At 38.6% G+C, this 18,516-nt stretch overlaps 2 protein-coding genes across 2 annotated transcripts; both read right to left on the bottom strand.

The window, feature by feature from the left end:
- Positions 1-135: 135 nt before the first annotated feature.
- Positions 136-2,424, bottom strand: phpt1 (phosphohistidine phosphatase 1). The gene is made up of 3 exons (XM_051412453.1): positions 2,054-2,424; positions 916-1,043; positions 136-655 (listed from the first exon to the last, which is right to left on the bottom strand). Exons 1-3 carry the CDS (start codon positions 2,217-2,219, stop codon positions 563-565), a joined length of 387 nt encoding a protein of 128 aa, XP_051268413.1. The 5' UTR covers positions 2,220-2,424; the 3' UTR covers positions 136-562.
- Positions 2,425-2,969: 545 nt separating this feature from the next.
- entpd2b (ectonucleoside triphosphate diphosphohydrolase 2b) lies at positions 2,970-16,659 on the bottom strand. Its single transcript, XM_051412450.1, has 9 exons — positions 16,168-16,659; positions 11,639-11,756; positions 10,159-10,309; positions 8,237-8,396; positions 7,570-7,797; positions 6,325-6,594; positions 5,372-5,491; positions 4,457-4,591; positions 2,970-4,358 (listed from the first exon to the last, which is right to left on the bottom strand). The coding sequence occupies exons 1-9, from the start codon at positions 16,282-16,284 to the stop codon at positions 4,143-4,145; spliced, it is 1,515 nt and encodes a 504-aa protein (XP_051268410.1). The 5' UTR covers positions 16,285-16,659; the 3' UTR covers positions 2,970-4,142.
- Positions 16,660-18,516: the final 1,857 nt, after the last annotated feature.

Here is an 18,516-nt window from a genome sequence, read left to right as displayed (position 1 = left end):
AATCTTGGAAGATCATCAGGTTCATTTCGCTCTTATCTGCCCGCATTAAATTAAGGCCGCAACATTCATCAGCAGTTCACAGTCGGTTGGTGAGTAAGATAAGTAACAGTGGAAGGAACACAATATGCACAAAACTTTAAAAGCAGATTTCTGGTAATATTTATGAAACATACATCATGACAAAGCATTGAGGGTTCACGTTCCAGTATATCTTAGTGATTCACTTAGGTCAAATTTAGGCTATGTGACTCTAAAACAAGTCAGTGAGTGACAGTCACGGTCACTCTGCAAAACTGTCACGACCAGTTATCTTGTCTATTTATTTATTTTGACGGTCTGCTATTTCTTTACTCAAATTGCCACATAGTGAGTAACCCCCCAAAAAAGGCTTGTTTCCGAAACACACTTGTCTCTATGTTAGTCTTAGTTTATTAATGTGGTATCAAAAGGCTCCTTATTAGGCTGTGTGTTTAACTACAGGCTCTGTGCTCTCATGAGGGGTTACAGGTAAGTGCTAACTCAGTCCACAAGAGTGTTCAACAGAGGCTGGTCTTGATTCAGGTCAATATCCTTCATTGTCCCAGGTCACCTCATAGTCCGGATACCGAGCCTTCAGTTTCTCAGTAGTTACTGCGTGGTTTGCTCTTCCAAATCCCTGCAATGAAAAGTTACACATCAATGTTCCATTTGAGTTCGAAACGATTTATTTAAGCTCAAATGATCAATATTTAACTCTCAATATAATGACAATGGGAAAGGTACCCCTTGTAGTGAAAAACCCATCTTCAATTATCAGCCAACACAACGGCAGTATGGCGCTTTTAAGCCTCTCCGCTCATAGTTTTGGTTTTATTTACTCTATGTGCTGTTGTTGTTTACATAATCTCAGGTTTTTATCCAGCAGGAGTCTCTCACCATGGAGTATCCATAGACGTGGATCTTCTTGGCCTGTGCATCATGTTTGATCCTCCCTCCTCCGATACACTCACAGTCCAGGTGGCCGCCCTTCTCCAGCTCCTCAGAAACCTTGTCATAGATATCAGCTGCAAGAGAAAGCAAATAACAAGTGAGCCATGCATGCAGCAGTGTGCTTTCTAATACATTTAGCTCTACATGAAATGAGTTATAACAGTGAAAAATACAGTACGCCCATCACTTGGAATTCAGATGACAGAGGAATAATTTGAACCACAGAATCTGGGATCAATAAATATATATTTCTATAAATAACAGCTGTGCTTGGATTATCGCTTAAACACATTTGTTTGAATGAAGCCTCTTGTGTTTGAGTGGCCAACTGTAAATAAAATATGTTTACGCATCATCACAAATGGCTGCTTGTTGTGTGGACGCAGCCATCCATCTGGTGTTTTGGATGAGGCCGATGACTTGATCTTATTCTGCACTTCAGATGCAGACTTGTGTGTGGAAATGAATATATTGATAAACTGTTCTTAATTACTGCAGAAATTAAACAACACAATAAAGTGGAATACGATACACGCTGTTATTTATATTTAATTTTGATGTATGCATTTACTGTATCATAACTGAATGAACACGTTTGTTAAATGACAACGATTTAGCTTTTTGTCTTTAATAACTCACAACAGAGAACAAACTGAAGGTGTATGTTTCAGTGTTGTCCAGCAGGGGGCAGCGTAGACCTTCCCATACTGAATGCAAAGCACGGTCATTACTACTTACTGTTTTCACATTAGTATGTGAATATTTTATGTATATTTTACCATATTAAACCACGGCAGTGTGATTTAGTTAAAGGCATAATCTGTCTTTAATCTAAAATATACACTAAAACCAAAAATCCAAACACAGGACTGCAGGCTGTTATTACTCTGACTTTATCTGACTGAAACTGTTTGAAAATGGTGTTATTCAGCTTTATGGTCACAATATTATATAGAAGACTATATTAGACTGCATTAGTTTCAGCTAGGTATGTCGTACGTTCAGTAATTGGTCGTTTCCCACTGTATCACAGCCCCTTGCAGCCCATTCATCTATCCATGTGTTTTCAGTGCTCCGGACTCACCGTGGTACTCAGCCCAGCCGTACCCTCGGACTATGTCCACCTCCGAGTCGTCTCCCTCCTCTCTGCTGTGAACTCGGATGAGGACGTACTTGAACACGCCGGACGGGTCGATGTCTGCCCGCGGTATGTTGGCCATCAGCGCCGCAGCCTTGGTCTGTGTGCACATCTCCAAACCCCTCAGCGAGCACACTAGCAAACCAGCTAACACACAGACTGCTTGTATTTTCTGTCTGCGCAGACAGCTGGACAGCTGGACAGCTCAGCGGACCGCTGTTAGTTTAGTAAACCTAAATAAAACAACATTCACTCGTTACAACAGAGAACAGCTCATCCACCGTCGCGACTCTTCCGCCATGCAGCAACAACACAGAACACTTCCGGCCATCGCCTTCAAAATAAAAGCTACAAACAAGTACTGAATCCTGGTGTTAGCTTTTAATGAGTTATCTAACACCAGGCTGCTCTCTCTCTCTCTCTCTCTCTCTCTCTCTCTCTCTCTCTCTCTGCTTGAGAATTTAAAGCCTGTTTCACCTCTTTTTGGTGTGGAACAATGCAGGCCCAGATCTCAACCAACCATCCAGCCCTAAGACTTTGAGGACTTACAGTTAAATCTAAAACACAACATTGAAACATGATTAACGTTAATTCAACGTTATATTTTCTTATTTAGGTTACTGATCCCAATTACTAATCTTGACATTCACCGAATAGGTACGAAGATTAAACATAAAATCACTTCACCTAACCTTATCTCAAATAAAACTATCCCCGCTTTTATTCTGAAGGCAATGCGACGTCATCAGAACGAGCCGGATACTTCCGTAAAGCAAATCGTTCTGGTAATTGTAGTTCAGAGCAAACCAAAGAGGAAAAGAAGCATTAGCTGAATGGAAAGGACCCAAACACAGGAGACTGCTTGTAGAAAGGAAACAATCAAAATAAGACATTTATTTATTTTTATCTGAGGTAAAACATAAAATGACCACACAGAGAGAAATGTAATGTCATTATAATTCAAAATTCACAATGACTTAATATTAACAAAGCATCTAATGTGGCTAATTCTACTGAAAATGTTGGTAAGGTATAACATTAATTGAATCTATACTCTATCTTTAATCTGTTGTCACACTTGTTCCGTTGAATATTGGCTGAATGGGTTGAAAGCGACGCACAGTAACCTACACCAACTTTCACTACGACTAATGGTCAGTCATTTTTTTTTCTGCTTAGCTTTAAGGTTCTCAGAGACAGCTGATTGTTAACAGATGTTTATAATACGCAAACACCTGTTGTTCATTCAAACCTGTACATGATTAATTATTTAACATTAATTAATTAATCTAGACTAAAATGTGAATAAAAACTCCCACCTGAAAAACCTCTTTGAATACAAAAAAAAAGTAAAATAGTGATTATTTACATATAAAACTGGTAGTTATCTTCACAGTGTATAGTCTACATTTTACTGTAACAGGGCTTCCTAATACAGTCACATCTTCTACAAAAATGTATGACATTCCATACAACCAAAAATTGGTTTGAATTTTTCAACAATAAAAATTACATTCAGACCTCCCGTGTAGTGCCAATGCTACCACAGGACTACTGTTTATGACAAGATTTGGTCAGTGGCACGTTTTCATTGTGTTGGTCGTGTACTAAATTTCAGATTTGGATTTTAAAAAAAAACAACAAAAAAGTCCAATCAGATGAACAGTGAAGGAGTTGTAGTGATTTTTATACACAGTCCTATAATTTTAGGGGACATAGAGTAACTGGACAAGTTAGTATACGTGCACATAAAGTCATTACAGGTATGTAATTGTAGTCAGATCCTTTGCAGTCAGTGCATATACAGTGCAGTCTCTATGTTTAGGATCATTGGTCTGCTGCATTAACTTAAAATTGGGGGACTTTGTATAAAAAGAGAAACAGTTCCTACACTGTTCACCTATTATAATGTGAACGCCCTTCAATACAGTAAAGCTCATATTCAGGTCCAATATGCTGGAATACAGGGCCAACACAAACAAAAACGTATCACTGTCTTTCTGTTGTCAGACTGCACTGTATGTTGTTGCAGTATCTAGATGGTGCTTTCGCTGCCTCCTTTATTCTTCCCAACACAAGCTCGCAGTAAGATGAAGACCAGGACTGCTGCCAGCAGGAGGACAAAGAGAAAGATGAGTGTTCCCCACGCTCCCGGGGTGAGGGCCTTCCTCAGCCCTGCGCTCTCTGCCGGCAGCAAGTTGCTCAAACTGAGCATGTAGCCAAGAGCCCAACCCACTGAGGCGTCCCCCGCCTGGAGGATCAGAAACAAATTGTTACAACAAATTAGTGCATTTGATAATGAGCATCGAGGACAAAAACTGTTTTGTAAAGTGATGATGAAGTTCTCACCTTCTTCTGGAAGGAAATGCGTGGGAACGACGTCTCATCAAAGCTGTATCCTCTCAACATGAGAATATTAACAAACACAGAGGAAGCACAGTAGTCCTGCAAACGAGACTGCTGCTCGGGAGCAAGAGTCAGCATCTGGAACAAAAACCAAGACCGTGTTAAAATTAATTAAAACAAAAGAATTATTCAAAAGGACAAAAATGTGTATGGGGTCCAGAGTGAGTAAGATAAGACAAGATGTTCCTTTACTGATCCCCTGTAGGGGAAATTGGCACAGTATTATGAGGGGCAAAGAGTACAGAAAGAGAATAAAATAAAATATATTAAAACATTAAGTATAAAATATAATCACCATATACAATAAAGTAGAATATGTTATATAATATGTGCTAGTGGCTCTATTAGGCTGTACATAGTGGTGCTTTGAGCTAAATGCTATTGAGAGCATGCTAATATGCTCACAGTGACTATGATAACATGCTGATATTTAGCAGATATAACCATCACCATTTTAGTTTAGCACGTTAGAATGCTACTACCATTGCTAATTAGCAGAAAACACAAAGTACAACTGAGGCTGATGCGAATGTAATTAGTTTTGCAGGTATTTAGTCATAAATCAAAGGAATGGACAAATTGAAAATGTGGCCTGGTGACACTAGATGAAAAGTTAAAGGACCAGTGTGTAGGATTTAGTGGCGTCTAGCAGTGAAGTTACTTCCAAATGAAGTAAAACGCCTTTAAAAAAATTTCACTCCATTAGGAATAGTTTTAAAAGCACTACTTAACAAACTGATAATTAACCAACAAAGATGTAAATTGGTCAGGTGGCATACTGCAGATTCCATACACACACACACACACACACACAAATAAGATATTTTACAATAGAACATAAATAGAAAAGAAAATTACTTGGTGGAAATTCATCGTGCACACAGTTTTGGCTGCCTCCTCCAGTTGGGAAGGGGAGCTCACAGTGATGCCGGTGACACGCTGCAGGAAGGAGTGAATGTAGAAGAATGCAGAGAACGCCTGATAACACAGAAACAGGACAAAATGCAAAACTCAGTAATAGTACATTGATAGAATAAATAATGTCTACAGCCTATTTTTCTGTTTTTCTTTGCATTATAAGGCCATATGGTATTTATTCTAGTGAGTAGCCTATTGTGAAATTATGTAAGTTGTCAATACATCTGTAGAAAGTCACAACACAATTTTCCGTGTGTGTAAGTCTGTTCTTTAGTTACAGTAATTATTTACCGTATTTACCGTTACAAGGCTGAGCTAATACATATAAATGCCACATATCCAATACAGTACTTTATTCAATACAGTACTTTATTACAATATGGAGGCACCTGTACCTGTTTGAGTGTTTTTCAAATTTTGGACTAGATTTTAGACTACATTTCTGAAAAAACTATTGTAATTTGACTATAATTTGAATAAACACAGCTTTGATTTACATGATTGGAAAACAGAAAATGTAATAAAAATTGAAAGGGAGCATTCCTTAGTGTAGCTAGTTTTACTGAGGGAAAGATCTTGTGCTCAGAAGTCCATTCTGCTCTTAGGTTTCCATTCAAAGTATGTAATTTTAGATCACTGCTGATCCAAATGTGAGCATCTTTTATAGTTTTGTTTGTGTGCTATCCAGTAATGCTTGCTGTGTATATAATCGTTGACTCACAGGATATAGTTTGTCTGTCTGCGGTTCTGAAAATGGTAAAAAATGATGAACTTGTGATGAACTGTGAGCAACACTGTGTCTGTATCCCTTGTGTACAGGCTGACCTTTAGTCTACAATGTCACCAGTGTGTATAACCCCTCTGTGCCATCCATCCCCTCCAGACATTCTTACCACGAAGCTACCGGTGACATTTGGCTGGAAGACTTGATCAAAGGAGCACTGGGAGTAGGGGCAGCTGATGAAGGAGAAGATCTCGGACACGTTGCCCCGACAGTGTTCATAATGTCCGCTGCCTAGTACTGTCAGAGAGGCCTGGGAGTTGTAGGAGCTGGGTTTATACTTTTCTGTACACGGAGAGTTGAATATACTGTTCAACTTTAAGGTTTTATTGTGGCCTGCAGGGTAGCAGGGGTGAGTTACTGAACCAGAGTAATCCTGAGTCTGAGAGAGAGAGAGAGAGAGAGAGAGAGAGAGAGAGAGAGAGAGAGAGAGAGAGAGATAGTAATTAGAACTCTGACCAATATTGGCATGGCTGATTTGGTATGGTCCAATATGTTGGTCTATATTACTGCAGGAAACAGACTTTTGTCCAACGGAGAGCACTGACAAAACTTACAATAATAAATAAACAAATAATTCCGTTAATTAAGTGTAATTATAACTAATTGCTCAACTGTAAAATGTCCTGATCAGTAAATTTGTCAGTCACTGTTTCATAACCAAATTTAAGGGATACGTACCGGAAATGTTTGTTTATGCTTTGTGTGTCTATAATTTGTGTAACATATATTGTAAGATATAGTGCTATCAAATTTTTCACTCTCTTTTCAGCTCTCAAATGTTCATCACCATCTGTATCTGTCTCAAACATCCAGTAGGATAATAATATAATGATGATAATAGCAGCTTTCATACAGATTTCACATGCAATATTCATGCTGTTTGTTTTGTACATATGCTACTTTAATACCAGATATCTTGTGTTTATTAAGTGCAATACAGAAAAACACAAATGTGTGAAATCTGTAGGTACATTCAAAGCATACAAATTGCACATTATACAAATTGTATTTCTAGATTTTAACTATGAGGTCAGGATCTGTTTAACTGCTCAGTGTTGCAGTCTGGTTTAGTCTGGGTCTGAAGACGGTAACTTTGAGCCTGACAGTTAATGTAACATCTGGATCCTGACCAGAGAAAATAAATGTTGTCTCAACCTACTGTACAAAGCTCATCACTTACTTTAACTGCCACCATGTTCAACAGTCCACATGAGATCATATCCCTTAAATAAGTTTCGGCACAATATCTTGACAACATGCATTTCTGGCACAGTGTAACCATTTCAGGTTCAAGGTATTCACTCCTGTGTTATAATATAAATACAATAAAAAGGTCTACTACATGTTACACTACCTTCACTATATGAGCCAGCAGTCTCTTGAGGACCTGGTCCTGCCCGTAGCACAGGTAGCTGTGTGTGTACAGGGAGTACCGATGGCCATAAAGATGCAGCTTCATCATGTCGTGTTCGTCCTCTACTTCCTCCTGGGTCGCAAATGTTATCTGGGTGGACGCCCCGCCGAAATCAAGCGCTCCTACTGTGGGCCTGCCGGGGCGTAACCAGTGCCCTACGAAACCATACTGCAAAGAAATAACAAGGAGAATAGACACAGAAGATAATGAGCAAGAGAATTTTATCCAAATTTCTCAAGTTGACCCAGAGATTCATCCCCAATGCCACCTCTGACAATAGAAGGGATAGTGATGGATGAACAGTAGTGTTGAAGAGGCCACTAGGTGTCATCAGTCACCCTCTAAATAAGCTTTAAAAATGGCAAACACTGTCAGATCATCTCTGCAGCAATTAACTATTTTAAATGAATTACTTAATGAGAAATTAGTTGCACTATCCTGCATCAAGTACAGCTGTCCTCATTAGCCCGCTGTTGCTGTACATGGAAGATTTCAAAATGAAATGAAAAAATACTGACTATATAACTGGCTGACTGGATACTTCTAAAATGTCCAACTGATTAAATCCTGCTAACTAGAAAAACACACTTCACGCAAGTCATGGCACCTTTATGAAGTTCTCTAAGAGATAGTTGACGGTGACCCAGCCATACGCCCCCTCCTCTTGACCGCTCAGTATGGCCGCCCCCCGGAAGCTGAAAGGGTAAGACCGGATTTTGTGGTCCACTTCCTGCAGAATCTGATTTGACTGCTCCGGGCTGGAGATACTGGTTGGGAGAAACAAGAGTCTTACTTTACTAAATTGCTAATGCTACGTTTGATGGTCACAAATAAGCAGTTTTCACAAACCTTATTTCTGACTGTTTCACTGCCCCAAGCTTCAGACCTGACCTCTAAAACTATAAAGGTTCAACTGACCCAGATTTTAAGGCTGTGATTTACTTTGGTCCTTTAAAGGCTTCACGGAGGGGCCACAGTGAAATCAGTTACAAATCAGGACCAGATGCACCAGACGCCAAAAGCAATTTCAATCAGCCCATCAGACTCCACAAAGGCCCCCAGGTGGACTCATCCCAGTCAGATAGCTGAAGGCAGAATCTCTCTCTCTCACTTAATCACATTTTAGTTACGCAAACTATTTTTGTACCTTCCTTTCAACACTTGGGTCTTTTGATTTGTTAATGGTTGTATTTAAACTGTTGCATTGCTTGATCCAAATCATCCTTTACATACAGAAATTCAGAAGGTCCCCAGTTTCGTGCCCAGATCCCAAATCTCACAGATCGATTAAAAAATAAAAGGTCCATGAGCAGCAGTGTAAGAAAAAGACTGCAACCAGCACTGAGGGAGGCAATGGAGAGACTGCAACCGACAGTTAAATAAGTTAATTAATGTACATGTTACATTAGTGCCAAAATTTCATGAGGGCAATGGGATGCCCTTATAAAATGCACAGACAGATAAAAATAGGCAGGCGGTTTCCTCTCACTTAAATTGTAGCTTCTGGACATGTTTGCAGCAAGCAAATGATTTACATATTAACCTCCAGCTGAGCGATTGGGCAGCTGTTTGCTCCTGCACATTTGCATGAAGTCAAACCTCACCTACTCTGTGCTCCCAAAGCTTAACGACCAGTCACACTGTCATTCAATAAACAAGCAGATTGCTAATTAGAACAGGAAGAAAATAGTGGGAGGAATAGGAAGATTTTACACACATAACTAGTTAGTTCCGTTTTCATAACAGCAAACTCCCATATATCTACTTGTATAAGCAGGGAAACAGAGAGGCACCAATTTAATTTTTTAATTTAAATTTAATTTTTTTACGTGTTGAAGGACAGGCGATAGTCATTTGTCTTCCCTCTTTTAAATAAAGAAATGGTGCGTACCTACAGGGCTCATATCTTAACAGACATAGGTCACAGACAGTTCTGTATGCAAAATATGTAATTATGTAATACAAGATAAGATATGCAAGTTCACTGAGTCAAGAAAATGTTTCTATAACTCCTGTGAGTCCAGTGAAATTCTTCCACAGTACTGATATTGTACAGTAGTTTAATTAATGTTTTGTTGTTAGCTCACTGGTCAGCTAAGTTAAAATATAACTAGACAGCTTGTGAGCAGACTAATAATTATTATTGTTATCTAATTATTGTGTTATATGTATTTGAAAAACTTAAAATCAAACAGACGACATAATAAAATAATAACACAACTAATATATATCTGCCATCTGACATGATTATTAGACATTGGAGCATTAACAATAATTCAGTCATTCATTCATCTAATTTATTGGATAAAATATCAGTTACTAATAGATTCCTGTGCTTTTCATTTATTTATTTAATGTTTTAATACTGGTTTTATATTGCACAAGGTTGTTTTGTCTTAGTCATACTGCATAAAAAGGATTCACTCAGTTATAGAACTAGACAGAGGTGAGGCACTGCATGTGACAGAAAAACAAAATCACGTAGAAACAAAGCAAAATAAACACAGACAGACAAACACACTGACTCACTGCAGAAGCCTCATGCCAGCTGTGGCTCCCAGGTACACAGGTGTGAGCTGGTGTCTTTCTTTGGGGATGTCCTTCACTGCCTGGTCCAAACATGCCTCTAAGCTTTGCCCTGCTTTTCCCTGTTGGCCCGCATAGCTGGATATTCCTCCACCTGAATGGGAGGTAAACGGGATTAAACAAAAAATCCATCTGACTACATTATAGACGTGTAGATTCTTGTTTTCTTCTGTTAGCACAAAATAATGTTAGCTGTTGTGAACCACACACATCATGATGTAAATCGATCACACCCACAAGACTAGGGATGTCCCGTCTGGAAGAAAAACTCCATGACAATCTACACACAACAGTGGGTGAACATTGAGAATTAATCAATCAATGTTGACATACACGTTGCTTATCTTGATTCAAACGGAAAAATAAACGTGAAGAACAACATATCAGGGGCGCCTGGGCGCTCACCTGGTAGAGCTGCCGCCCCATGTACCAAGTCTAAGTCCTTGCTGCAGCAGCCATGGGTTCGACTCTGACCTGTGGCCTTTTGCGGAGTGTCTATTGTCTAATTTGAACAAGTTGTAATGTTGTAATGAGTTAGTAATTTTGCATATCACTCTCAGACATTCATATAAGGATCAAAGCTCACTTCTGACTAAAGATTTTTATGATTATGAAACATGACAAAGTAAACACCATGTCCATGACTAATTGGGAAAAAAAGTGTTTGTTTATCTAAGTCAAGAAACATAAAAACCCTTTGGCAGACCAGGAGTGGCAAAGCACAGAGCTCCACTCTGACTCATTCCTGATTCATAACTGCCTAAGACAAAGATTTGCTTTACTTGCTGTGAGAATATAATCCCTTCACAGGAAACAGCTGGCACTATTTCAGATCCAACCCACTGGTGACTATAACAAGAAAAAGAACTTTCAAATCAGATCAAAACAGCTACAAACCCCCCACAGCTTATTTTACTTTTAACTGTATACTCAGTATGCCCCAAGCACTCACATTTTCACCATAATAGTAGGCTATATACACAGCTTCAATTTCACACTAGTGCACCTGGGTCTAACAATTTCAACCTCTCCTGCAGCATAAATCACTTATTTGTATTTATTGTTCATACAGTATGCGTGCTCTGTGTGCTCCAACCACCCCTACTGTCGCTGAAATATGAAAACAAAACTGCTTCTATTTGTAGCTATGTGGTTGGCTGTTGCTTAACATTAGCTTGCTAATGGTTGTCATGAGCAACAGCTGTGATATCGCCAAACAGAGGCCATATTTTTGAAAAATGATTACTGTCTGGAACATACTAAGCATAAGAATGAACAGAGGAGAAACAGATAGTGTTGCTGTTTTGGTTTCCATGGTGTTTTTACTGTGAAGGTGCTGTCCTCTGAGAAGAAGAAAGTAATTAACTTTTTAGAGCCACCTCTCAAAACATAGATCTTTGGTGGAAAAAGTGTTGATACTTACCCTTAACATGACATTCCTTGTGCTGGGTGACCACGCCTGTGCCATTTTGTTTGTCTGCTGGCCACTTGTATATATACAAAGCTGTGTGCGAAGATCCAGCATCCAAGACAATGCCATACTAAAGAGAGTAAGAGGCAGAAAAAAAACATCAAAAGAGGTTAAAACAGTGAAGGCGATTGGGAATAGAGATGGTATTTCCAAAAGATAATGGAGCTGACAGTGGTAACAAGATAGAAGAACATGAAAGAGTTTACGATCGTGGCTGTGTGACTTGGCATCTGGAAAGCATTTGGCTGCAGACTAGGTTAACTTATAATGTCAAACTTCAAAGACAGCCTTTGGGGGTTTTTATTACACAAATACACAAGTGGGGGGCAGACGCTGATTGCATTGCATTTTCTACTCTGGGTCTCTGTTTATATACAGCCAGGACTATAAGACATTATAATATTGCACATCTTCACCTGTGTGTTTTTTTATGTTATGTTTAAAATTTAAGAAAAGATTTCTGAAAAAAATGCTATTTCACAATTTAATTGTGTTATTCACATATATTCCAGTTGTTTATTGAGTTTAAAAGAACACATTGAGTTTCCCTTAGACTGCTTATCATCAAAAGATAAAGTTTTTACCTTAAAAATATTCATATAACCTTATTGATGTTAACTCTGAATCATTTGACATTGCTTATTAAGGTTTTAGCACTTTGATGAACAGCTTTTCTATTTTACAAGATTTACACATTTAGCCTACTTCTTCCATTTTGCATGAAAATTTACATATTGAATCAACTAGTGCTTGTGAGGGAGGTTTATGTATTGAGGGCAAAGATCAGTTCAACATACAGAAAACCTTGGATCTGGGACTCATTAACTCCCAACCATCTGATATTAAAGTGAAGACTACAGCAGTGAAATCCTAGATTCGTACCACAATTTTCACCCTGCCACTCATCTGTCCCCTAGGATTGTACTTTTTACTGTTCAGTTTCAAATTGAGGAACTTAAGTGAAAGGAATTCAGTTGCCGTTTTCAGTTGAAAGCAGTTAGTAAATTCCTTGTCCACCTGAGTCAAAATAACACAACTCAGACTTTTTCAAAATATGGTTTTAGGTTTTGTATACACAGAGAGAAGTGAGCAGAGATGAAGAGTCAAGAGAAATAAGTTTGTTCTGTTTGTCTCTCACTGCTCCTTTTCCCTATAAAATTAGGTCTAATTTTGTACTTTTTTAAAGTTATTAGTTGCCTCTCTAATGACAGATCCATATTGTTTTGGCTGTATGATAAACTAGATTCCACACTGTTCGCCAGTCCCCTCCCAATTTGTATAAAAATGCTTATTTGACCAAATAATACAGAACATTTCCATTCACTGGTATGCAGATGACACACCACTTTATGTAGCTGTAAAATCAGGGACAACATGTCTTAAAGAACTGTCTAACTTAAATGGGTGGCTAATATCTTCCTCTAACTCAATGAAGGCAAATCCGAAATAATACTGTTAATAATGCACCTCCTCTATAGTGTCAGAAAAACAGATGTGACCTAATTGTGGTTATCATGATCATCATTAATAAAAATGTACAGTCCTGTTTTTATAAAGTTCATATTCAAAAGGTAGTATTTCTCCGAAGTTATACATGCCTTTATATTTTCCATAACTGATAACTGATAAATAATTTCGCCATTTGTAACTGTTAACCTGCCTGAGTGGCAAAGCTTGCTCTTGTCTTCAACTCATACAGAATGCTACAATCAAACTCTTAACTAGAACCAACATAAGAGATCACACAACCCCCATTTTAGCCTCTTTACATTGGGTGATTTACAAGTTTTACTTATTAGTTTTAAAGCACTCCATGGTCTGGCTCCAGCAGATATTTGTAAGATTTTGTAAATAAACTCTTTCTATTTTATCTTCCTTGTATTTTCTTTTAAATTTCTGTTTTGTTTTTTACTGTTTTGGCAGCTGCAATAAGAAATAGCTTTTTGAAGTAATACAGTAGCCTACATGGAAATTAAATACAGCTGAGGCTGACAAAGTAGTTTTGTTTTTAAGATTTAGGCGCTATTCTCAGGCCAAATTAAAAAAAACTGCCCCACTAATGGTAATCCAAGAATAGCTAAGTTGTCTGTTTTTTCTTTGAGTGCACCGCACTTCCATATCCAATTTTCCTCCATTCAAGAATTGGATATGGATGGATTCAGTCTCTATCATAACACTTCCTTACCATATGAGGAACCTGTACTGACAAGATTAATAGAAATCATCTGCATGAGTGAAAGGACAGTTTTACATCCTGAATATAAATTCCCACCATTTATCTGAAGCATTCGAGGAAGTAATTTCTACCAAACAGCTGAGACAGTTGAGACGGATTTTCCCAGTTTTATAGCAGAAAGTACTTCCTCAAATGCCACGGTGTACTCGCTGTGATGAAAAACCTGTTTCCCTGACATTGTTTATGCTTTGACTACAATGTAAAATATAAAATTACAGCAAGTTTGATGTCTGCAAGCAAACACTCAGACTGTTAAGAAATCCAACCATACAAGAAGGAATGTGACTGACGATCCAAAAAAATGGGAGCACAAACACACACACACACACACACACACACACACACACACACACACACACACACACACACACACACACACACACACACACACACACACACACACACACACACACAGACATAAATCCACGTGCAGAAATACATACACATGCACATGCCTCGCATTTGCGAGCAGACAACTTCTCACATCAGTACAGTAACAGGTGAACTGTAAGGTCATGTGGAAGTGTGTGCCCTGATATTTCTCATAATATTTTCTCATTACTGCTGTGCAGTCAGTTGTAAGGACTGGCTCCAACACTGGCCAAAAACACAGAGGAGCTCTAATGATCTGCCTTGTCCTTTCATTTAATACACTATGGGAACTGTTGCACTTGTCTCTGTTACAGATTAAAGAAAAAGCCTTTTGTGTCTTTTTTTGTGACTGGTCGACAGCATTGTTATTGAGTGAAAGGGTGGCCGCATTATGACAAAAAAGGAACCATGGGATATTTAGCCTGTAACACAAAAATGAGGGAGCTGAAGGAACAGGAGCTGGAGTTGATCTGTGCAACAATCCTGCTCTGAATGCCAAAACAGCACTGCACTACAGTTTGTCTTTCAAGTTTCTTGGTTCATGTTTTTTTTTAAATTTTTTTTTTACAATTATTAGACAGCAGAGCCTATTATTTATTTATTTGGGTGACCATTAAACCTGGATTTCCATTCTGAAAGAAGGGCAGTATCTTCATCAGGGTTCTCCACAGCTTAAGTTTTTCATTACAATGAGGTAACTATAGTTTATCAGCATTTCAGCCGTGAGGTCACTTGAGTGCAAATGTATCACAATGTTACTTTCATGATAGGCAAACAACATACTGATAATAAACTAAGAAACAGACAAAGGGAGCCTTTTAATTTGGGGTTTTTTCACGGGTAACAAATTCTGTTGTTTGATGGTTTGAAAATGAAAAGTACAGTTCACATTTAATTTCATAGGGGTTCTTGTGAATGAGGTCACACGTGGCATGTTGATGTAGCCTATAATCATGAAATGGTGATGAAACAATAATCATGTGTTACCTGGACATCTGTAAGACTTTCAGCCCAGTTTTTACATCTTTATGTCTTTTGAATTGCAAATAATAAAATCTGAGCTTACAAGACAGGTATGTGGTGGGTTTCCCAAAATTAAAGTGTTCATTAATGTGACTTTTCACATGTGAACCCCTGTAGATAGCATAGAATCAGCTTGGTTTAATCATTTGTGCCAACTACTAAATAATTCTCTCCATTTATTGTCATATTATATATTGTAACCTCTTGCGCATTCATAACTGAACACTGCTGGCATCTGTATTTGACGACCTGGGAATGAGAACAAACTATGAGGTGTGTGGGAGAAACTATGGTGGCCACAAAACTTGCAAAAATGCTAATGTTCCTATCTACAGTGTTTGGTTCGTCTGTTGTTGGCTGCTGTAGAAACATGGTGGTTCAACATGGCGAACTCCATGGAAGGCGGCGTTTGTTGATTAAAAAGAAAACGCTCATTCTAAGGAAAGGAAAACACAACAATCCTTATTTTCCACGTGATTATGCACTAATGAAAACATACCTATTAATAATATAATCAATTTCTACCAATAGATCCTCTTAAATGTTACACCCTGAACTTTTAATATTGTCATTCCTGGACTTCCATAGAGTTAACATTCAACAGCTGAGCAGAGACAATCAAACTAACTGATGGATGTGAGGATGATATTGTTAAACTTCATGGAGAAGTAAATAAGAATAACCTACATTCAAGTATGTCCCATAATCCTCTACTACACACATACATAATTCTGTGTAACACCTTGTTGCTGCCAGTGTGCTGCCTGCAGAGCAGAGCTTCGGTTACACCATCCCGACCACTTAACACGCTTATCCAAAAATACCCCCCGACGGTTGGAACCGACCTTACCATGAACCCCGGTGCCTCCCGGACGTCTTCCGTGGGGATCGTCAGGAGCAGGATCGCAACAAGTCCAAACACCAGCAGCGCGATGGGGACGACAGGATGAGCGGAGCGCTGAGCCATGAAGTGAAAGTGAGAAGTGCAGCTCTGCTCTGTGCCCGCTGGAAATGTGAGCGTTGACTTAATAGCGGCCAAGTGAGAGAAGCGGCTGATGGCTTCCCGCTGGCCGGGCGTTATCACAGCCCGACTGTGGGTTCACGCTTCACCTGCTGCTGCCTGCCTCCTGTCTCCTGTTTTACATTTCACTTGAGCCTGCAGAGCCTGACCCTGATTTATGTCCCCGCAGCCAAGTCCTACCTCCATGTGCTTCAAACGTTCCTCCTCGGCCAGTGAATGGAAGCAGCACCAAGGCTACTGGTGCCATGGAGGGAAAAATGTTTTTATTATGGCCGGAGCTGGTTGGAGGAACTGCTGCTCATTCACATTCAGTGGTTATTTAGGTTGGAGTTGAAGTATTATCTCCACCTATGACATTATATAAGAGTGAGAAGGGACATCACGTGATTCATAATTATTCAGTCATCAATGGGAAAACAAGGGGTGGCCAGGCTGGCAGAGGCCCAGATTGTAGACTGAAGGGATTCAGAGCTGGATGTTGTTTTTGTCAAGTATTTGCATGTGAATAGGTGCAGCTTGAAACCTGACTTGCAAATGACATCCTCATTTGAATTTCTGAGTAAAGCATGGAAGTGAAGTTTCTACTGAAGGCCTATACTTTCTTTGTACATGTAGTTTTTTAAAGTCTATTTTTGCTGAAATCCTGTTCTGACTGGGGCTAAATTTAGCAGAATGTATAATGAGTTATTTTTGAAGGAGCATTGCACTTGTGCTATTCTTCATGTTGTCACTAATTTGAATTTTTGTACAATAGATGTATCAAAAAACACACATAGGCTACTGTTAATGTAACAATATTCCATCTAAGTTTCTATATCTTATGGTAGACATGAGATGTAAAATAGCTCAAGCTCTTTAATACATTTCAGTCCAGCGTATAATAATCCAGACATGTTAATGTTTGTTATGTTTCCACTGTTGACTTTCCCGTGTCAGTACAGTGAAATAAAGTTAACAAGCAGCTGCCAATAAAAGTGGACCTACATGTAAAATCCACAATAACTGCAGAGCACAGAGGAGGAAGAGAAGAGCAAAAAACCATCCCATATGTTAAGAATTAAAGACCTAAAAGAAGAAGCTGTGAAAAGTGAAATAATAAAAAATAAAATAAAAAAGAGACCCTGTCATAGATGGTTGCTATAAATTAAAAAGATACATTACATGACTAAATTGTAATTAAAATCATTCGTAATGAAACAACTTAAGTAATCTCAACTCAAGATCCATTTACTATTGCTCTGGAGCTTTCAACTATAACACACAGTCTTCATCAGTTTCCTCACTTGTCGTTGAACTGTAGTTGTTCAGACATTTTTTAAAGAGGTACTCCAGTTGTTTTATATTATTTTATAATTATAGTGATATTAGGCTATTTAGTATTGCACTTCAATACAGTTTGGAGACTTAAGGAGATAAAAGCAGCAGAGGCTGAAATATTCTGACTTTTAATCTCAAGATAGGGCCTATCTCCTAAAACACTTGAATGAATGAATGAATGAACGAACGAATGAATGAATGGTATTTAGCTGCTTTGGTTTCAGGACCCTGGAATGGTGCATGCTGGTTGATGGCTTGCTGACAGTGTCACTCTATACTTGTTAGATTGTATGGAAGGGAAAATAACCAATATAGCTGGATGTATCCAGTAACACGATTCATGTGTGGCTGAACTAAACGCTAACATCAGCATGCTAACATGTTCACAATAACAATGTGAACATGTAAGCTGCTGTTAGTTGTTGATGTTAGTCACTCCTGCTTTTCCTACTGTGACAGGTCAAAATGTCTGCTGTGAAAAAGGCCTATACTGTTGTCTGTAAAAGGTTCTAGCTGCCTTTGTTCTTCCTAAGAGAGATATTTTAAGGCCTGAGCCAGTGTTTGGTTTGTCCTCTTTGGGCTACTGTAGAAACATAGTGGCCTCGGCAAAGAAGACAAGTTCCCTCTGAAGATAAAAACGGCTTATTCTAAAGTAACGAAAAACACAATGATTCTTATTTTCAGGTGATACACTAATGAAAATCTTATTATGGCCTACTCTACTGTTTTCACTAACAGTAATTGGGAGTTTAGTTTAGATAAAACTCACTACAAAAACAGGAAAATAAATAAAACAAGAAGCTAAATTCAGCCATAAAACAGTGTATCATCAAAGTGGAGGGTTCAGACCAGTACTTCAAA

This window comes from Dicentrarchus labrax, unplaced genomic scaffold, assembly GCF_905237075.1.
Source record: "Dicentrarchus labrax unplaced genomic scaffold, dlabrax2021, whole genome shotgun sequence".
Taxonomy (NCBI): Eukaryota; Metazoa; Chordata; class Actinopteri; family Moronidae; genus Dicentrarchus; species Dicentrarchus labrax.
The sequence above is the reverse complement of the archived record's forward strand: the minus strand, read 5'-3'. Positions and strand labels throughout refer to the sequence as shown.

Excerpts from the sequence above, each read along its gene's own strand:
- entpd2b (XM_051412450.1), bottom strand. The coding sequence starts at position 16,284 with ATGGCTCAGCGCTCCGCTCATCCTGTCGTCCCCATCGCGCTGCTGGTG. Across the intron at positions 11,757-16,167 it reads GGGAGGCACCGGGGTTCATG|TATGGCATTGTCTTGGATGC; the intron begins GTAAGGTCGGTT and ends TACTCTCTTTAG. Across the intron at positions 4,592-5,371 it reads GCACGATGAATTTCCACCAA|ATGCTGACTCTTGCTCCCGA; the intron begins GTAATTTTCTTT and ends TTTTTGTTCCAG.
- phpt1 (XM_051412453.1), bottom strand. The coding sequence starts at position 2,219 with ATGTGCACACAGACCAAGGCTGCGGCGCTGATGGCCAACATACCGCGG. Across the intron at positions 1,044-2,053 it reads CGGCTGGGCTGAGTACCACG|CTGATATCTATGACAAGGTT; the intron begins GTGAGTCCGGAG and ends TTTCTCTTGCAG. Across the intron at positions 656-915 it reads ACGTCTATGGATACTCCATG|GGATTTGGAAGAGCAAACCA; the intron begins GTGAGAGACTCC and ends TTTTCATTGCAG.